Source organism: Diceros bicornis, chromosome 4 (genome assembly GCF_020826845.1).
Source record: "Diceros bicornis minor isolate mBicDic1 chromosome 4, mDicBic1.mat.cur, whole genome shotgun sequence".
NCBI lineage: Eukaryota > Metazoa > Chordata > Mammalia > Perissodactyla > Rhinocerotidae > Diceros > Diceros bicornis.
Genome location: NC_080743.1, coordinates 3861508 through 3881865, shown reverse-complemented (window position 1 = coordinate 3881865; position 20358 = coordinate 3861508). Strand labels below are relative to the sequence as shown.

General features: G+C 42.9%; 1 protein-coding gene across 2 annotated transcripts in view; it reads right to left on the bottom strand.

The window, feature by feature from the left end:
* CACHD1 (cache domain containing 1) overlaps window positions 1-20358 on the bottom strand; it is a 202017-nt gene that overhangs the window by 56380 nt on the left and 125279 nt on the right. For both annotated transcript variants that reach the window (XM_058538219.1, XM_058538218.1), the window contains exon 4: window positions 15478-15584. In XM_058538219.1, the coding sequence (XP_058394202.1) occupies window positions 15478-15584 (107 nt within the window). The remainder of the gene's footprint in view (window positions 1-15477; window positions 15585-20358) is intronic.

Here is a 20358-nt window from a genome sequence, read left to right as displayed (position 1 = left end):
TGGAGTGGCAGCCACCTTCTTGTGTGCGATCCTGTCCCCAAACCCCCATGAAGTCTTTCTTACCCTCTCCTGCAATCCGAGTTCTCTCCTTTCTGACACCCTCTCACTCTGTTCCACATCAACTCAGTTACGTATTATACGCTTACTGTGTGTAGGGTGCTGTTTTACAGGCTGCAAGATATACAGAGATGACCAAAGAACCAGCCCTACCGTAATAACTGATATACCAGGACAATTGTGCAGAGGGAAATGGAGCCGAGAGCAATGCACTGGAAGGAGGAGTCGGAGCAAAGGCAAAAAGAAAGGAAAGTGGGAGGTGTATTTGACAAAAATACATACAAAGCTCTGATGCTGCCCGGCCACCCTTTAGTCTGGCTCAGGGGCCAGCACCCTCTGTAAAGGGCCAGAGAAGAAAGAATTCTGGCTTTGCAGACCATGAGGTCTCTGTTGCAACTATCCAGCTCTGCTGTTGTAGTGTGAAAGCAGCCGTGGACATCTTTAAATGAACGTGTGCGTGGGTGCCAATAAAAGTTTATTTACAGGCATTGGCGGCAAGCCAGATTTGGTCAGGGGTCCCCAAATTTATTGCTGGTCCGTCCCCGACCACGCCGTGTGAAATGTGCTACGTGAGGACAGAGAGCACGTTCAGCGCCTCATGCCTTCAGCAGTTACCCCGCCCAACCCACACTAAGGAGCTGTAGCGCACTTTATGCTCACGAAAACCCCAGGAGTAAAAAATTATCATCCCCAAGTTACAGAGGAGGAAACAGGCTCAGAGAGGTTTTTTGGCCTGCTTGAGGTTTCACAGTGGACAAGAAGAGAGTCAGGTCAGCGTGTGACCACAATGCCTTTCCCCTTTCCTATCAAGGTCATCTCCTGGACTCAGGCAACCACACTCTCTCCTGAGACCTGTGGCTGATGTGAGTGAGTATGTGTAAACGTGGTCGAGGCTTTTTCTCCACCTCGCCTCCTGGGGGTCTGACCCTTGATCTCAAGTTAGCGCTGTTCTCCAGGCAGCCCTGCCAGCCCCGCAATAAAAAGGCAAACACTGCTGTGGAACCCAGGAAAGCTCGATGAGCTCAGTGAAAAGTAACATCTGTAACAACAAACAGGCTACAGGGAGACTATGAAAAGGGGAGCCGATGAGAGCAAAAATGTTTTAAAAATAAATCAGAATTCATACAGTCAGGATACATTTAGTCTCCCCACAAAGATCATTTTGGTTCCCTACAGTCTTTCCAGCACCAGAGCAGAAGTACCAGGCGAGGTCCTCCCACTGAGAACTCCTCTGGCACCTGATGGCATTTCATCCGTCATTGGGTACTCGAGAAGATGACGGATATGATGGTAATGAGGACCCCAGGGCCCAGAGGCAATCTATCATGGTGGTGTCACCCCGGGAGGGCCTCCCTGACCTAGACATGGAGGTGAAGGAGAGCCCTATCACCCACGCAGCAGCCTGGCGGGGCCTCCCCCAGTCATGCGAGTCAGTGAGGTGTTCTGACCACCGGATAGCTCAGGCGGGGGTCCCGCACACTCACTCTTTCCGCAGAAATGCTGGACGCCTTCCAGGAAAAAGCTGGGCAGACGCCCAGCCTGTCGGCCCGTGACGCACAGCATGAGGCTTTAAGCTGTCACTGGGCAGGGACCGTGTCTGTCTAAACTGCTGCGCACACCCTCCTCAGACAGAGGCACGGGAGGGGGGCATAAACGGGGTTTCCTCACTGAAGCCTCTCCTCCAGAGAGAAGTCACCGCGGCCTCTGAAATCCCCCAGCACCTCCTAGTCTTATTGTCATTACCAGTAACTTTTCCCTCCTCCATCCCTAGATTCTAAGATCCTCAAGGGCGAGATCTGTATCTGAGTCATCTCTGTTCCCCGGAAGCAGATTCCCAGTGCTTTTCAGATGAAGGCGCACCCTATACTAGAGCTGCAGGGTGGTATCTGCAGCACGCCGGCTGGAAGATCGACACAGAAGTACCATTTCTCAACCGTTTTTTGGTACTTTTGTTTGATAAATTCTAAAATCTTACTTTCTTCTAATGTCAAATCCAATTTAAAATAAATTAAATATTGTGACTAAGTCAATATAGAGCAATGATACCATTTTAAATTTTTTTTTGATTTTTTTTTTTTTTTTGTGAGGCGATCACCCCTGTGCTAACATCCGCCAATCCTCCTGTTTTTGCTGAGGAAGAGTGGCCCTGGGCTAGCATCCGTGCCCATCTTCCTCTACTTTATATGGGATGCCGCCACAGCATGGCTTGCCAAGCAGTGCGTCGGTGAGCGCCTGGGATCCAAACTGGAGAACCCGGGCCACCGCAGCGGAGCGTGCGCACTTAACCACTTGCGTCACCGGGCCGGCCCCACAATGATACTGTTTTCAAGTGATAAACACTCCCTTCTCCCAACACCACTGCTCATGCAAGCAGTACAGAAATAGGTAAGTGGAGAGAGAAAAAGCCTGCTCATCTGATGATTCACAGGACGACACATGTCAAAATGTAGCAATTGTATATGTTAAACATGTGACGTTTATTGGATGTCAATTATACCTCAATAAAGCTGATCTGATAATAAAATAGTGAAAATTTCTTGAGCATCGTACAAACTAGTTTTATCTATGTGTGCCACTTTTCATAATTACTCTATGAAGTTTGTTATTATACCCATTTTGCACATGCAGAACTAACCTGCTCCAAGCCACAAGGGCAGAGTCATGAGTTGATCTCAGTGTGCCTGCCTCGAAAGGCCCTGCTCTTTCCAGAACTCTACAGTGCTTCTACATGTCAGTAAATATATGCTGAATGAATTAGCAATCAACAGATAAAAAGCTCACTGAGTATTTTTGAGAGGCAGAATAAACATATAAACATGTTGGTGTTTCTCAGTCAAAGTAATCAGTTGCATTAGTTTGTAAATATACAATGTAAATAAAAACAACTAAGGAGACATTTGACAAAAAGGAATGAGTTCACAATTGACGTAAGACACAAGGCTCAAGTGAGCAATTAACTGTGTGAGACAAAACGAACTGCTGAACTGCTTAAACTGCCACACACCAGCGGGGTCGTCCAATGTCATGGGGTCCACCACTGACCCCACAGGCTGGCTTAACTGGAAAATGGCAGAGAGACAAGCTACAGCTTAGAAGGCAGAGTCAACAGTAATTACAGCACTCACAACTCTGAGTGACATCAAACAACGAATAGCATGGTTTACATAATGGAAGGAGCTTTTATCTGAGAAACTATACAGCTGAGATCTCGTAATCATTTTGTAAGTGTTCAACAAGTCAGAGACGTGAGCCTTAGGTGTCTTTTCCTTTCACCATCAATTTGAGCAAGGATAAGAAAGCCATTTGGACATTGGCCCAGTGCTATTTTGCACTTTCTATTTAATTCGAGTTGGCACTTAGAAACTAGAAGGAAGACCCTGATAAATGAGAATAAGCCATGGGTTTAAGTCGCATCTCTGACTGGCAAGCTCTCTGACCCTAAATTTACCCTCTATACAGCATCCAAAGGCATCTTTCTAAAATGGCAATGAAATGCCACCATTGACTTGCTTAAAACCCTTCAAAGGTCTCCCACCATACCACACCTAGTATCAAATCCAAACCCCACGAGGCCCTGCACCATCTGACCCCTTCCTACTCTCCGACCTCACTTCCCCCCTCTTCAGCTCTCCACACTGGACATCAAGAGCTTATTCCTTTCTGTTTTGGAAATGGGCCAAGCTCTTTGCACAAGGCGATCCTCAGGCCTGGAATAACTCTTGTCACCTTCTCGGAGAGATCTTCCCTGACCACTCTCCATTACTATCCTCTCTCACAGCACTCAGTATTTTCCTTCACAGTGGACATCAGTAACGCTCCGTATATTTAATTTGTGGCTGTCTGTTTCATGTGTCTCCCACAGAGCTGCTGTGAGCTCCATGAGGGCAGGAGCCAAGTCAGTTTTCTTCATCACAGTCCTGGAGCCCAGCACATGCTCGGCTTTTAGGAAGCACTCACTCAGTCTTGGCTGAGCGAACCAGTGAATGATGACCTGGGCCAAGGCTCTTCACCTCTGTCCCCCGTGAGATTTTGCAACTTCCTCATCTTTAAAGTAATAGATTTGACAAGGTGTTCCCAAAGACCCTTTAGAAACCCAGAGAGAAAAGTAGTTAGAAGGCAAACAATGAAGGCTAGTGGGCAGTACTGATATACAACCACAGAGAAAATGCAAAAGTACACAGATATACAACCACAGAGAAAAAGCAAACTTCGAACTGGCTTTGATCAAGTTTATGCAAAAAAAAAGAAAGAGCTTCCTCACTTCCTACTGACTTAGAAGCTGTAGGTGAGCACTACGAGATTATTAATAGTGACCCCAGACTAAACAAAATGTCCAAACAGTGCCAAGAAACGCTGAGGTGACAATGAGGAAGACAACTTAATAAGGGGCTTGAGAGAAGGGGAGCTACCTGTGATGGCTCCTTGCTCTTTAAAGGTAAGCTCTCGTCCCTCCATCCCCGTCTGGAAGGCCTTCAACAAACTGCCTTTTCTCTCTCTTACAGTTCCTATGCTAATTCTAAGTGAAGACAGACAATTTTACAATACCCATTGGCTTATTTTTCCTCAACCACAACGCAGAAACTGTTGTCAGAAAAGCAGATAAAAAATGTGTCTTTCCCCCTTTCAGGTGCTCCATACTTCCCATTTATTGAGTCTCAAGATCTGCCTGCACACAGTGCACTACAGTGTCTGTGGATATTCTAACATATGGGCCCCAGGTCCCATGGTCCTCAAATATTTCCTTTCAATTTCACCATCTACATCTGACCAGTTCTTACCATCAGCCTCTCCAGTCAAGACAAAACCAACCATATCCCCAAAAACCCTGCCTGCCCTCTTTAATGCTTAAACCACCAAGCTGATGAGAAAGAGATGGATTACAAATCGCTTGTAGTTGGGCCGTGACTTCCGTTTTTCTCAACAATATTATCCAACAGAGGTAGGACGAAAAGAAAATGCTCTGTGATAGAAAGCTTGTTGCCTCCCACCTCAAGGAGCTCGGGGCTTCCTGATGCCCAGCCCAACAACGCTCAGCAAGGCACACAAAGCTGTCGACCTCCCACAGCTTGCCAAACATAAAATACAGGAGTGTCCTAAATACACAGGGCTGCAGACACACAAAACACCCACACTTCCTCTACAGACCAGAAATTACACAGCACCTTTCAGTAATATTCTGTGCCAGAACAATCATTTGGGAGGGGAGTAAAATAAATTAACATTCTGAGGACTCCAAACAAAACTTCTGGCATTATACCCTTCACATTTTTCCAATTCCTCCTCCTCGCTCACATCTTGAGTATCGTTTTACTACATATTCTGGAGGGGCCAAATTTCGTGGACCCCTGATACTATTTATGCTGTTCTACAAGTGGCAAGCATATAGAGTGTCTGACCTTGTACCAGGACTTTGCTAAGTCTTTTATATATATATAATCTCAGTTAACTCTTACAAACAAGCCTATGAGGTAGGTTTTATTTATTATTCAGGAAACCAAGGCATATAAGGTTAATTTTCCCAAGTACACAATAGCTAGCAAGAGCCAGAATGTGAAGTTTCACCAAGGAGATATTATTATTCCCATTTTACAGCTAAGGATATTCCGGCTCAGAACGGGAAGAGTGACTTAAGCTCTGAGCCCTGAAGGGATCCAGACCATGCAGCCCAGTCCTTCTTCCACCACACTGATCGCGGAAGCTAAAGCCCATTGCCAAGCCAGATTAATGGCACGTGACCCAGCTACCTCACTGTTTTTCCTTGAGTCTAATACTAAGGAGAGGACATCCTCAAATCTGATTCTGCTCCAAGCTTACAGCTCTTCATGTCCGTTCTAGGCGATTTATAATGCAAAAATAACCAGTCCATTCTGTCCTTTATTCAGTTAAGACAGCCTGGCAATCGGTTCAGAGAATCCAGAATAGACTTCCGGGCAATCCAACAATCAGTCCAGGAGCTACTGTTCTGCGCTCTTCCTCTCTAGTAAACCACGCCCCAAGGACACAAAGGTCCAGGTGATCTCCAAACATTCATGGAAGGAGTCAGAGAAAATGAACAGAGGTGGAGTTCTCAAGCCTGGCTGATCATCAGTCAGCTTTTGACACCTACAGATACCCAAGCTTTACCAAGCCAACACTCTGGTTCACTAGGGCTGGGTTGGGGGCCAAAGAATAGGCACTCCAGGTGACTCTGATCATCAGTCAGGTTTGGGATAACTGGACCAAGACATTAAACTGCATCGTCCCATCTGTTTCCTCAGCTTCACCTTCTTCCTAGACTGTCTCTCTGTCTTCAGCACACAGACATTTTCAAGTTTCCCTAACTCAAAACACTTTTAGCATCAGTTAACAATAAGACTGCATCCTACCTCTCCTAAGTTATCAGTGACCTTTCTCCTTCTCTTGGCAACTTGAGAGAGCGGTCTACACTGACTCTCCACTTCTTGCCACCCATTCACTCCTCATCTAGCCATTCTGCTCACACCATGGCCCCCTCCTGCACCCTTCCCCCTTAACTTTTGGATGGTCTTATTAACAGTCTACCCCAGATTTCTTTCTTCCAGGCTAACTACACTTCCATCCCTTCTCCACAGAGCTCTCTTGCCTCCCCTGCTTGAAGTCTGTCAGTTGGCTGCCTTCAAGGTGAAAAACAAATCAAAACAAAAACCAAACCCAAACTTCTCAGACTAACATACAAGGCCCCTTAAAACCTGGCTCAGTGCTACCTTCATTTTCTGTTACTGCCTCTTACACAGTGATCCGCACTGGCTGTGGGCTTCCCTCTAACATGAGAGTACTTAGCGCTGTGTTGTAACTGTACTTTGTTGATTTTCCTCCTCCTCCTCACTGTCCCCAGTACACACATCTAACCACAAGGAAGGTTGGAAGCTCTCTGAAGGTAGGAACTCTGTCCGAATTATCTTAGAGTCTGCCATCGTAACTGCCATACAGCCGTCACCTGAGAGAAGCTCTTTATGATAGAGAGTTAAAGAAGGAGTCAGGGTTGATTCTGGGTCTCAAGCTTCAGTAACTGGGTAAAATAGAGCTGCTGTTAATTGACACGTGGAACATGGGCCGAGGAGGAGGTTTGGGTGGGAAAAGAGAAGATTATAGGTTTGGTTCTGGACATAAAGAGCTTGAAGTGTCAGTAGGCAGAATATAGTGATGCGGATACACCTCTTTATCTTAAGCGGTCTATCGTAGGGATCCCATTGGACTAGGAGTCAGGACACACGTGTTTAGTCACGTCAATGCCAACAACCTGTTGTTTGACTTTAGGTGGATCAGTTAACCTCTCTGGGCCTGTCCTCATCCATACAGTGGAATGGATGCTTGTCCTCGGTATCCATGGTAAGAATAAGACAACAGTATAAAATGGTCTCTGAGGTACTAAGAAGCAATGGATTGATTTTCTTGTGTACACTGTGTTTGGACTCAGCATAGTTAGTTTCAGCTGAATATATGACTCATCTGTGCAGTCCACGTCACTCTCTATACCTGAGATGTCTGTGTGTGCTGATTTGCTGTGAAGCTAAGAAAGCCAGTGCCGCCTCACAAATCACAACCACATTCTTTTCTTCACTCAGGTTCTTTTAGAAGTCTTGGTTATTCCATTATAACGATGAGGAAACAAAAGTACAAGGAAAATCCTAGTTCCATTCATTCAATAAGCATCTACTGTGCACCTGCAAGGGGCAAGACATTAGACTGGGGACTCCACAGCCAAAAATAAATTACAAGTAGCAGAGGGTCAAGTAGATGTCCAGTATAAAAAATAAAGATTCTATAATGAGAATGTACCACAGAGAATGACAAAGACTTGTAGCTGGGCCAACATAACTCTCACGGGCCACTCCAGCCTCTAAGCTCCCTGGGGGGCGGCCGAGGATTCCACTGAGGTTGTATCTCAGCCATCTTCTCCCACCGCTCAGTCCTGCTTCCCTCCCCTTCCCCACCACCTGCCGATCTCCATCTCAGAGTCTGCCTCCTGGTGAACCCAACCCGCCACAACAGACAAGGAATTCTTACCTACTGGAGTCAGGGAAGGTGAAAAGAAGTTAGGCCCTGAGGAATGAGCAATGTTTTCGAGTCAGAGAATGTAGGCATTGTATTCCAGGATGAAACAATGACATGAACAAAAGTAAGGAGGAGTGACAGAGACTGGCGATTTGAAGAAGTGAAAGTGATTCCCTGCACGTAGAGCTCAGAGGGCTTAGGAAGAGGAGGAGGAGCAGAAATGTAGTTGAAAGGCCTTCACCTTTATCTTAGAGGGAAAGGGAACCAGCAGAAACTTTTGAGAAATGGAGCTACAGAGCAGATATTTTCAAAACACCTACAGCACGCAGGATATGTTGAAAAAGAGAGAGAATGGAAACAGGGAAACCTTTCGGGACATTTCTACATCGATTAGTCTTCTAGGAAGGCAACAAAGATCTAAGTTTATGGCATTAGCAGTGGAGAAGACAAAAGGGATTCAAGACACATCCATGAACCATGAAATCTGAGCCAAGTTTCCCCTTCAATGAAGAGGATAACGAGACCTATGTAGTGAGTTGGTGTGACGAGCAGGAAGAGGAACACGCAGGTAAACACTAGGCAAGGTGTTTGTACATAAAAGATACTTGACGGATATTCATTCACTCATGCTCTTATTTGGTCACTGACTCAAGTGAAGTCAAAACTTAAAACCTAGAAGTACCGAGTGGAAAAAGGTGAGGAAGAATTCCCAGTGTAAGTAGGATGGGGGCACCGATAATTGCAATACTGAACTCAGATTGGGGAGTAAGTTCAGAGGAAAGTTTGGTTTTTGTTTCATTGTTTAATTTTTGAGGTAGCTACAGGATAATCACAGAGAGATATGTGTCCTGAAGATGGTTACACAATAAACAAACTCAGAAATAGGCCAGGACTGGAGATGGAGAGGGGGAATTTGGCAGCACGTGGTTGGAGCTGAGGTGCTGGCTAAATGGAGACATTCAGGGAGGTGACATTTAGTTTAGTGAGGAAGTTGGTAAAGAGAAGACATCTGGAGGGATCTACCCTTAGGAACAGAAGAAAGGAGAGGAGCTCGAGGAGAAAAACGAAAAGGACTGAGCAGAGAAGGAAGAGAAGAAACAGAACCCAGAGGACTAGAGAGTTTTAAAAGAGACGTTTATGTGTCAACTGCGACACAGCAGTCAAGGAAAACTGTGAGGGGTCACTGGAGATCCCTCAAGGGAGCAATGATATAGTGAAGACCTGGGACAATCTAAATGTTGGATGGAGTAGGTTGGTTAATTCAACAATATTATATAATCATTACTACTATGATATAGATTTATTGACATACACACAAAAGAATATTCAGGATACACTTGCTAAGTAAAAAAACAAAACAATACAAAACAAAACAGGGTGTATTCATTATGATCATATGTGTTATGAGAGGGTACATATATGAGGATATATGTGGCTAATAAAATCTTCTGAAATCAGTATAATAGCGTTGTTGTGAGAAACTATAAGAAAGACTAGACTTTGAAGTAGCTCGCAATATAGAAACAGAGCTTGAAGGGAGATGAAGGTGAAGAAAAGGACCCTCTGTTTGTGTACTTAGTTTGTGTACATATATATACGAATGTAAACTGAATCTAGATTTCTAAATCGCTGAATAGTTTTTAGATGTTATATAAATAATTACCACATCTTTTTTTTTGTGAGGAGATCAGCCCTGTGCTAACATCCGTGCCCACCTTCCTCCACTTTATATGGGACGCCGCCACACATGGCTTGCCAAGCAGTGCATCGGTGCGCGCCCAGGATCCGAACCGGCGAACCCCAGGCCGCTGCAGCGGAGCGCGGGCACTTAACCGCTTGCGCCACCGGGCCAGCCCCTACCACATCTTTTATGACACTAATGCAATCCTGAAGCTGGGGTAATGAGGCATAAAAACAAACCAGAAATTTCCAGTTTGGTTATTTTTATTCTTTTATTTTAGGCTTTTAGGCAGAGCATAGCTTTTCATTGCATTGACATGGGCATATTTAACAGATAATTTTCATAGTATTTTAAAGAAAAGAGAAAAACCTATAGCACATGGCCAATTGTTGTCACTCACAGAAGGAAGTGATGAAACCACCGAAATGAGCAGCACAGTCGGTCTCCGGCCTCCAGTGCCCGCCTGTACCTCCTGCAGCATTTACCGCAGTAACGTGACTTACAAACGCCCTTGACACCCCATGAAACCAGTTTCTCAACGAAGAGTGCAACGCTACCAAGATCGAAGTTTGGGACTTCAAATGCTCTTTAAATCAAACACAAGAAGTCCAGACACTTCTTCTTTTGGCGAGAAAGACTAACTCCCACTTCCACTCTCACCTCCATTGCATAACTCAAGAGAGCAAGAGACAACTTTCCTTGGACTCTTCAAATAAACTCTCTTTAGGGATCAGGCTACGCACAAGAAAATAGCTCAGCAGGAATTTAAAAAAAAAAAAAAAAAAAGAGAGAGAGAGAAACTAGGGATAAAAGCAGACAAGAACCTGAGCAAAACATTACCAGCACCATAATATAACACATGCACTGTCAAACATTACTTATTTGAATGGAATCAGGGATAAGGAGTCAATTTAGACAGTAGAGATCTGGCAGGGGTGGTTTTAAGAAAAAGAATACACATGTGTGTTGGATGGATGGACACATGACCTGGTTTTGGATAAATGAAGCTAAGAATAGTTTACAATTTATGTGAGTCTGTTTCCAGCTAGTCTGAAAGGCAATTTGAAACTGTGTTATCAATTAGGGACCCATTGATGGATTATATACAGTCTGAAAGAGCCTCAGGCTGGACATCTTACAGATGTAAATATCAGACATGCGATAGCCCACGAAGTACATTAATTCTGCTCTGAAAAGGGGCATGAGCGGGAGAGGCGGAAGAGGGGGGAGCTCTAGGTCAGCCTTCACCGTCTCCCAGTCCTCTCACATTACAAATGACTGCTCACGAATGTGGACTTTGGGATGCAGCCACTGCCTGGCGGAATGTCACAAACCTTCAAATACAAGCAAGTCAGTTCTCAAATACCTGAATATTGCCAAAAACTGCTTGTAAATCTAGCTACGTCAACTGTGCTGAGAACATCTCTTGTTAGGTAGTACGTTATTCTGGAGGCGCGCTCTTAGAAGTAGCAGATTTCAAGATCTGGTCTTTAACTATATACTTCCATCCTCACCATCCTCTTTCTCCCCACCTCTTGATTTTTCAAACTATCCCTTTCTTAACAAATAAGTACTGAAAAAAACCAGAATTTTGTTAGGATCCTCAATTATTTTTGCAGCTGAGTTCTAGTCTAACACCTCAGTCATAGAAGATAATTTTAGTATAACTACTAAGTCTTCAAAGTATGTTCCCCCTCCTCAGCCTCAGCTGTTGATCTTGCTTCCTAATTCTCTGAGAAAATAGAATCACTAAGCAGGGAATGTCTCCACGTTCTTTATACTACATTGATCATTATAAGCACACTTGCTCTTCCTTCCCTCCTCTTACTTAGAATGCTCTGTGATTCTAGACCCTCTATGTAGAATCCCACCATCTCTTGCCCAATCAAGAAAAAGGCTCTAGCAATCACCTCCTCTCACTACTGTATCATTGGCTTTTCTCTACAGGATCATTTCCTTTAGCATATAACTTTGCTATACTTTCTCTCAATTTAAAAATATTCTTTTGAGCCAGCCTTGATGGCCTAGCGGTTAAAAGTTCAGCACGCTCCGCTTTGGTGGCCCGGGCTCAGTTCCTGGGTGTGGAACTACACCACTCATCTGTCAGTAGCCATGCTGGGGCAGTGGCTCACATAGAACTAGAAGGACCTACAACTAGAATATACAACTATGTACTGGGGCTTTGGGGATGGGGAAAAAAAAAGGTAAGAAACTCAGATGAAAAAAAGAAAAATTCTCTTGACAGCACATGGTCCTCCAGCTTTCCTTTAAGCAAACCTTAGGAGTTAAGTACTTATTGTCCCCAACTCGTCTCCATTCTTAAGAACTTGAACTGACTACGATCAGCCTTTCATTCTATTCTATGATTCCACCAAACAACCCTGTCAAGTTCATCAATAACCTATATGTTGCAAAATCCAGTGGTCAGTCAGTTTTCCTGGCCTTCACCTTACTGGGCCTACCTAACACGTGATTTTTCCCTCCTTGACACACTTTCTTCACGTGGCTTCAGGGAGATGGCTCTCTGGGTTCTCCTGCCAGACTGACTTCCGTCTCAGATTCTGTTACTGCCTCCTCTTCATTTCAGTGACCTCTAAGAGGTAAAGTATCCCAAGACTCAGTCCCTGGACCTCCTCTCTTTTCTACTCGCAGCCACTTGCTTTGTGATCTTATTGAGTCTCATGATTTAAGTACTACAATGCACAACGAATCTCCAATTTGAATCTCCAGTCTGGTCCATTTCCCAGACTCCAGACTTGTATATCCATCTGCCTATGAGACATTTCCACTTGGATATCTAATACGCATCTCAAATTTAACTTTTCTAAAACAGAAATGTAGATTCCCCTCCTCCCACAGAAACCTGCTCTTCCCCCAGTATTCCCCGTCAGTCAATGGCAACTCTGTCCTTCTCATTGATAAGGCCAAATATCTTGGAAGTCCTTCCCAAATCTTTCTTACTCTCACACCCCTTACCCCTCCCCCCATCCAATTAATCAGCAAATCCTACTTGTTCTACCTTCAAAAGGTATTCAGACTCCAACCACTTCTCACCACCTCCACTGTTACTGCCCAGGAATGCCAGCATTACCTGCAACTTGGGTTCTGGAACAACCTCCTAAATGGTCCCCCTGCTTCCACCTTTGCCTCGCTATAGTCTCTTCTTGCCGCAGCAGCTGGTAAACCTTTTAACCTAAGTCAAATCATGTCACTGGACCAGTGATAGTGAGTGGCCTTCTTGCTGCTTCTGAGCACAACAAACGTTTTCCCAACTCAAAGCCTTTGCCTGGGATATACTTCCTTGTTATCCTGTGGTTTACAGTCCCGCTGATGAGCCCTTGTATTCCCTCCTCCTTCCCACTCCATCTCCCCCAACACTCCCAAGTCTTACCCCTGTGTTGCTTTCCTCTATAACATTCATCATCATCTGACATGTATATTTACTTAAGATCTATGTGCCCTGGCTCCTAGAATATAAGCTTTTTGTTTTGTTTACAGCTGACCTAGTACAAAGGAGAGTGTTTACCACATAGACGGTGTTTAATAAATAACTGTCAAATAAATTCTATTGTACTTATTCATTCCAGTTAGTAAGTAGGAGGCCATTACCAGGCAGAATGGCTTCTGTAGTCACTAAGAAAAAGGCACAATAATATGACTATTAATGATGGAGAGAGATCTCAACAATATGCTCATTATCAGAAACAATGAACAGATATAAAATAAGGTAACGAGAATGCAGCCCTGGCTGCAGCAACTTCCAGATCCTCCCAGATCTGGAAGGCCCACTGAGGTGAGTGATCCCAGCAGGGGAGTGTCATTCTGGCTCCCAAGTGAGCACGCACTACCCTGTCTGCCCCAGTCTACGCTTCTTTATTGTCCCAGTCACATAGCCGGGGGGCGGGAGGGGGGTGCGTGTGTGTGGCGGGATGGAGCTTTGCCTAGAATGTCAACACCAAACTGAGCATCTGCTATCAAAGACGTGTTAAAAAAAAAAAAAGGTACTGTCTACCAGAAAGGAGTGGAAATACATTTGGAAGTAGTCTATAATTCCTTCTTGTTTTATTTTCCCCCTGATTATAAAAGCAATGCATGCTTAGTTTAAACTTAAGAAAATTAATAAGGAAGTAAAAATACCCCACTGTTCCATTACTAAAACATAACTATTAACGTTTATGTATGAGCCCTTCTAGATCTTATATATACAAAGGAGGAAAGCATTATTTTTTTTTGTTTTTAATTCAAATGGATAGCCTACAAGTTAACATGTATTGTAAAAATTTTAACAACATAAAATGCTGGATTACACTGGGTCTTTCTGGGACACTTTTAAATTTGACCCTATTCAAAGACTGCTATTTCAACCACGAGTCTTCAGACCCAGCAACATGCCATGTGTTACCGAGCATATCTGAAGGAAAGAGGGTAAGTGCTGAATTTGGGAACCAGAAGACTCAAGTTCCAGCTCTGTGCCCTGTGCAGCTATGGAAGCTTCCATAATTCATTTTCTCTGCCAATTCCATGTCCTTCTCTGCTTTCTTCAGTTATTTTTAATGAAAAATATTTTCCCTGCCCTTCCTTTCTAGTAGTAAACCCCACCTGCTCCAGAAGGCCTCCCAATTCTCTGACCAAAAAAAGAAAAAGATAACAATCCATTATACACTGTTCCACACAATATATTCCTGGCAGATTTAGCTTGGACCATTTAGCTAGCAGCTATAGTTTTCTCATCCTTAAGCAACATAAAGCTTACAGTTCTTTCTTTCCTGACCTAATAGATTACCTGGTTTGTGCATACAATTCCCAAAGACCACAATTCTTCCCCTGGACCGAGACTGGATAGGGCTCTAAAAGTAAATAGTCTGGTCCTCTGGCTTCTTTCTTGGGTTTTACATGACTGCAAGAGACCTGGACTTTGGGAAACATAGTTCTTCATGTTTAAGGATCAGATCTCTCATCTCTCCAGAAATAAGGGAAGTCTTAGGACCCTTCTGAACCTCAGATTCTTCCTTGGTAAAATCTGAAGGTGGAGGCTGGTAGGTGACTTCTATAAGCACTTTCATCTCTTAAAAGGTGAATCCTTTCGGTTCTGAGGCCCAATACGCATACATAACAAGACAAATAGGGTGATAAATATAGACTGGAATTCCAGGGCAAGAAAGCAGAGATACTATGTCATCTTGAAGGCATATATAACTGTATACACAGGTATTATATATAGTAGTTATTACTACTGTATATGCCTGAGTTCCAACAAGACCAGGAAGAAAGTTCAACCTCAGTAAATGCCATCTTAGCACTGCTTATTAGTAGAAAACCTCCCTCATCCTTCTTCCAAAAAACCCCAAAACAAATTTAAAATTATAATAAGGGAATACAAATGAAATTCAACATCTCCTCCTGCAATGATAACTGGGTCTCTAAAATAACCTTTAAAATAACAAATGTGTAACTCCTAACAAATGAGATAATGAATTGAAGAGTCTAGCAAGGTATGTGGCATGTGTGTATATACAGCCATGCAGTAAATGCTCAAAACACGTCAGCTCAACTTTCTTCTGCCTGTCCCTCTTCTGAGTGTCAACTTTCCAGAAAGAAATATCCAACTTTAAGTATATGATATTTTTTTCTTCAAAACTCAAAGGAAAATGTCTAAAGCAATATATTTGTTCAATCTGAATGTGGTGGAACATAGTTTACCTTTATAAAACCAAGAGATTACTGACCTGAATTTAAGTCTCGTCCTGGATTGAAGGCCCGGCTATTAACAGTAGTAGAAAGTCGATCACAACTAATTGTTCTAGATACATTGGTGTTAAAGTTCCCATCAAATCTGAAACAACAGAAGAGAATTAGCAATATTTATTTGCTGGTTATTCAATCCACAAAAACAAACCAACAAAAATAATAGCTCACACTGTGCACGAAATAGGTCAGCTCAGAAACAGTAAAACTGTAATTTAGATTGTAAATATTAAAAAAAAAAAACCACTTCGGTAAAAAGTGATTGCAAAAAAACAACATGTGCACCTAGAAGGTTTTGGAAATCAAGTTCAATTATAGGAGACAAAAAAATAGCCATCCTTCGAGCCAACTTTTACTCCAATGAATTTGAGTCAGGTTCTACTGATAAAATCATACAGAGAATAGATGTGACAAAATTCAGACTAGAATTACAAAAATTCAGACGAGCTCTGATATTCTATATGAAACAATTCTTTAAATTATCCTATCTGAAAACCAATGACCAAGAACAAAAATCGACAGTAGTGGAGGAGAAAGAATGGCTGTGGAGTAGGAAAGATCTAGATTTGAATCCCTACTCTGTCACTATTTAAATGCATGACCTGGGACAAATTGTTCCATTTTTCTGAGCCTCAGTTTTCTTATCGGAAAAAAAAAAAAAAAAGACAACAAAACTTATTTTTCAAAGTTGTCACAAAGATTGTAAATAGGGCACCAAAGTTCCTCTTACAGTACATGACAGAGCTTGCACCTTCTAGATCATAATATATGTAAGGCCAAGGTCTTTTTTGATGTCCAGTGGTGGTAGAATGCTAGTACTAGAAGTAGAACAATGCTAGCACTCTGGCTAGCAGCTGATCAATAAATACCCGTGTAGTCAATGACATTTGCTAGAGCAAACCAATTGGCAAAAAAATAACAGGACAATGTACCAACACATTTACATGTTGTCACTAAGAGTATTTTTAAGTGAATAATCCACAAGTAACAAAGAGAAAAATCTTGAACTTCTAAATAACCTATTTAGGATTGCAGATACTGAGAAGACTCATGAAGTTTCCAAGAGCTCTCCCCAAAAAAAGTCAATCTGAAATTAGGTTTTTAAAAAATTGCATTAAAATGTGTGCATCAGATGATAAATGCCATTAATGAAATTCCATTAACACAGGTAGAGAAGCTATATACCATAGGAGAAACACTCCTAAAAATCAAGATCCACTTTCACATGAACTTCGCTTATCTGTTGACCACATCTCATAATATATAAGAACTACTATATTGAACTCACTGTATAAGCAAGGGGGCTAGGTTTTCACACAGTGTGTTGGGTTCCAAAGCAAAAGTTAAACTGTTTTGTTTTCATACATATCATCTCAAGAAGGAGGGAACTGGATTTTAAGAGACCTTTAGTCCAACCTCTAACCCAGTACAGAATTATATCAACATTGTCAACTGTGCCTCCAAGGACACAGCTGCTTCACCAACGTGGTCACTCTTCTTGGACCTGCTCCAATTTGTCTAGACGAGAAGACTGCTGCTTCAAAAGCCACAGATGGAGAGAAGAGAAGAGATTCATACCTCAGCAGCTGCCTGTGTGCATGTTGGCAAAGCAACATAATCTCACTGTCCCTCTCTTGTTTTTTTAGCATTTGAACATCTGTGAAGTAAGTGTAGCATTACACAAGTAACCCACTTGCTCTCCATGCTGGAGATAGCAACATTAAATCTACCCCCTCCCATTCTTTTTAATAAAAGACCAGATAATATTTAGGCTTTGTGGGCTCTATGGTCTCTATCACAACTACTAAACTCTGCCATTGTAGCATGAAAGCAGCCAAAGAGAACTCATAAAATACGACGGTGGCTGTGTTCCAATAAAACTTAATTTTCAAAAACAGGTGGTGTGCCCAACTTGTTTCACCACCCCTGGTCCAGACCAGGGCAGTCCAGGAGAATTCTCTGAGATGATGAAAATGTATTATTTTTGCACGTCCAATATGGTAGCCACATGCGGCTACTGAGCATTTGAAATGTGGCTAATGTAACTGAGACACTAAATTTTCAATTTTGTTTAATTTTAATTTAAATGTAAATAGTCACTGAATAGTGGCTACCATACTGGATAGTGTAAGTCTAGAAGGTTCTACTGATTATTCGCCTAGTCATCCTTCAGGTCTCTGCCCACTTATCACTTCCCCAGAAAGGCTTATCCTGATTGTGGATGACTTCCCAGTCTATGTCAAACGCTCCCATCTTCTCTCAAAGCATGTGTCACAATTTTTAATTTATGGCTCCATTTGTGAATTTTTTTATGGATGGATTTTTATGGATCACGCTACATGAATAGACAAGAGCTTCTTGAGGGCAGTTACCATGTTTGGTTGGTTTACCACTGTGTACATACGACGCTCAGCATTGTTCTTGTCAAAAGCAGGCACTCATATTAACCGATTTCTATGAACATAGTGCCAGTGCCTAGCCCCGTTCTGGGCTCCCCAGAAGGTTCCAGAAGTCCTAGCAAGTGAGGACCATGACTCAGATAAATGGTCCTAATTACTGAAAGTCTGGCCACATCAGCATCACCTAGAATGCACGTTGGAATGCAGATTCCTGGGATCTACCCTGAAAGAGTCTGATTTAATGAGTCTGGGGTGAGGCCCAGGAATCTGACTTTGACAGGCTCTCAGAAATGAGAAGCCCTCCACTCCTGCCATGTAGATTCCTTCAGAGATAATGCAGTAGAGGCTTTCTGCATGAGCACAGGTACTTCCCAGTATGCCTCAAAGAGACCCAGGACAGAGGGTCTTCCGATTTGAATCAAGAGAACAGAGTAGTTCTTAGGAATGCCTGCAACTCTCATCTAGACTTTACTGTACAAATTACGAGCCCCTTTACACCTACCCATTTCACAGTTTAGAAAAGTGACACCAAGGATCACACAGCAAGTCAGGGACCTAAGAGAGACTTGAACTCATCACCCAACTCCCTATTCAAGGATGAGCCACATACCACTCTTTTTAATTTAAGTGACACGTAAGGAAGAACTTGCTAAAAGGGGCAACTCAGGAGAGCTATTGACAGTTTCTCCCTGGAGAAGTATAAGCCTGGAGAGGCACCGTGTCCCTGGATGGGGTCTCCACAGCCAGGAACTGGACTACAGCCCCAGCCCTTGAGAAGACTGAAGTCCAGTGCTGAGCACGCACAGACTCCCTGGGCCTTTGTGAAATGAACACTCGCTCCCAGGGACCAGGGAGACCAGGCAACTATTTTTATAGGTTTTTCTTTCTGTACTCAAAGGATCATCTCTAAAAGCATTAAAGAAAACATTTTTATAACAATAAAAATGGAAGTGATTCATTAACAGAACTAGGTACTCAGTCAACATTTGTCAGTTGTAAAAAGGTTTCACAATGTAGTGCCTGTCATCAATAATCTACCTGACCTTCTCTTCCCACTATCTCCCAATCTATGCTTCTAACCAAACCAGTCCCTCCATACGTGCTTTTCTGTGGGACCCAGACTGTGATGCTCTCAGTGTCCAATGCACCCCTCCCACAGAGCCCAGCTCTCCTCATCCTTCCACCTCACGTTTCTCCTGTCTGTCCCAGCTACGATGAGCCCCTCCTCCTCCGAACAGACTAGTGCCATTCTGCTTCTTAACTCCTTGCTTGTGTCTCTTTTTCCTATTTTTTATATTGTTCTGTAATCAGGCTTAACATAGTGTCATCATCGTTGATGTCTGTTAGATATAGATCGACTGGCTTTAGAATCTGTTTACAGCAACAAAATACTAGTCAATAGCAACTCGAAAATAAGATTTATTATAAATAATGAGCAAAGTATCCTACTTATTTCCTCCCCGCTATACCAAATAAAGGTGTGTTAAGTGAGCGGTGAGACGCCAGGAGATTTTGTTCTGGAAGCCTCATTGTCTAGACCCGACTGCGTCGCACATGAACTCCCAACTCTCTCTAAACCTTTCATACGCTGGAGGAGCCTTAGCTCTCGCACTGGGACTGTAAGTTACTTGAAGATCTCTATTTCTCTCTCAGGTCTAGCACACTGCTGGGAATGTGTGGTACTCCAGAAATTGTTATTGCAGACTCACTAATGAGAAAGGGCAGAGAGCTAAGTCACCAGAAAGTTCTGTGTATTTTATTCAGCCATATTCACTGAACATCGATGATGAACAGAGTTGCCACCGCACGATTATGTCACGGCCAGGAGCACAGGCTGCAGGGGTACACAGACCTGGACTGGAGTGTGGGTTTAAACTGCTTATTGCTGTGTAACTCTTGCACACAGCTTACGTTTTCTAAGCCTACAGGTTTTTCATCTATAAAATGGTGATAATAACAGTACCTACCTCATAAGGTTGTGTTAAGAATTTAATCATAAAATGGCTCTTAAAAGTCTGGTACATAGTTAGCATTTAATAAGTAATCATAACACTGCATTAGAATTGGATGTATTAGTAAGGATAACTGTTAACAGCTAGTAGGTGCTTATCAGAGGTCGAGTATATTCCAAGTGTTTTACGTGGACTAACTCATCTAATCTTCACAAACCTGAGGCAAATACTATTATCATCTCCATCTGAAGACCAGAAAACTGAGGCATAGGAATGGGAAAGGAAGACAACCAAGGTCCACAGCTGGGAAGAAGCAGAACCAAGATGCGAACATATATTTGAGCTTTCATTAATATTTGATACATTACACTGTATCTCAATCAATCAACAAATAAATCATCATTAACATCATTTAGAATTCAACTCTTTCAAAGGAAACGATTGCTCTGAGAGACTGTAGGGTTTACGAGAAATCTTTGCTTTTTATTTAATAAAAATGACAGTAACTAAA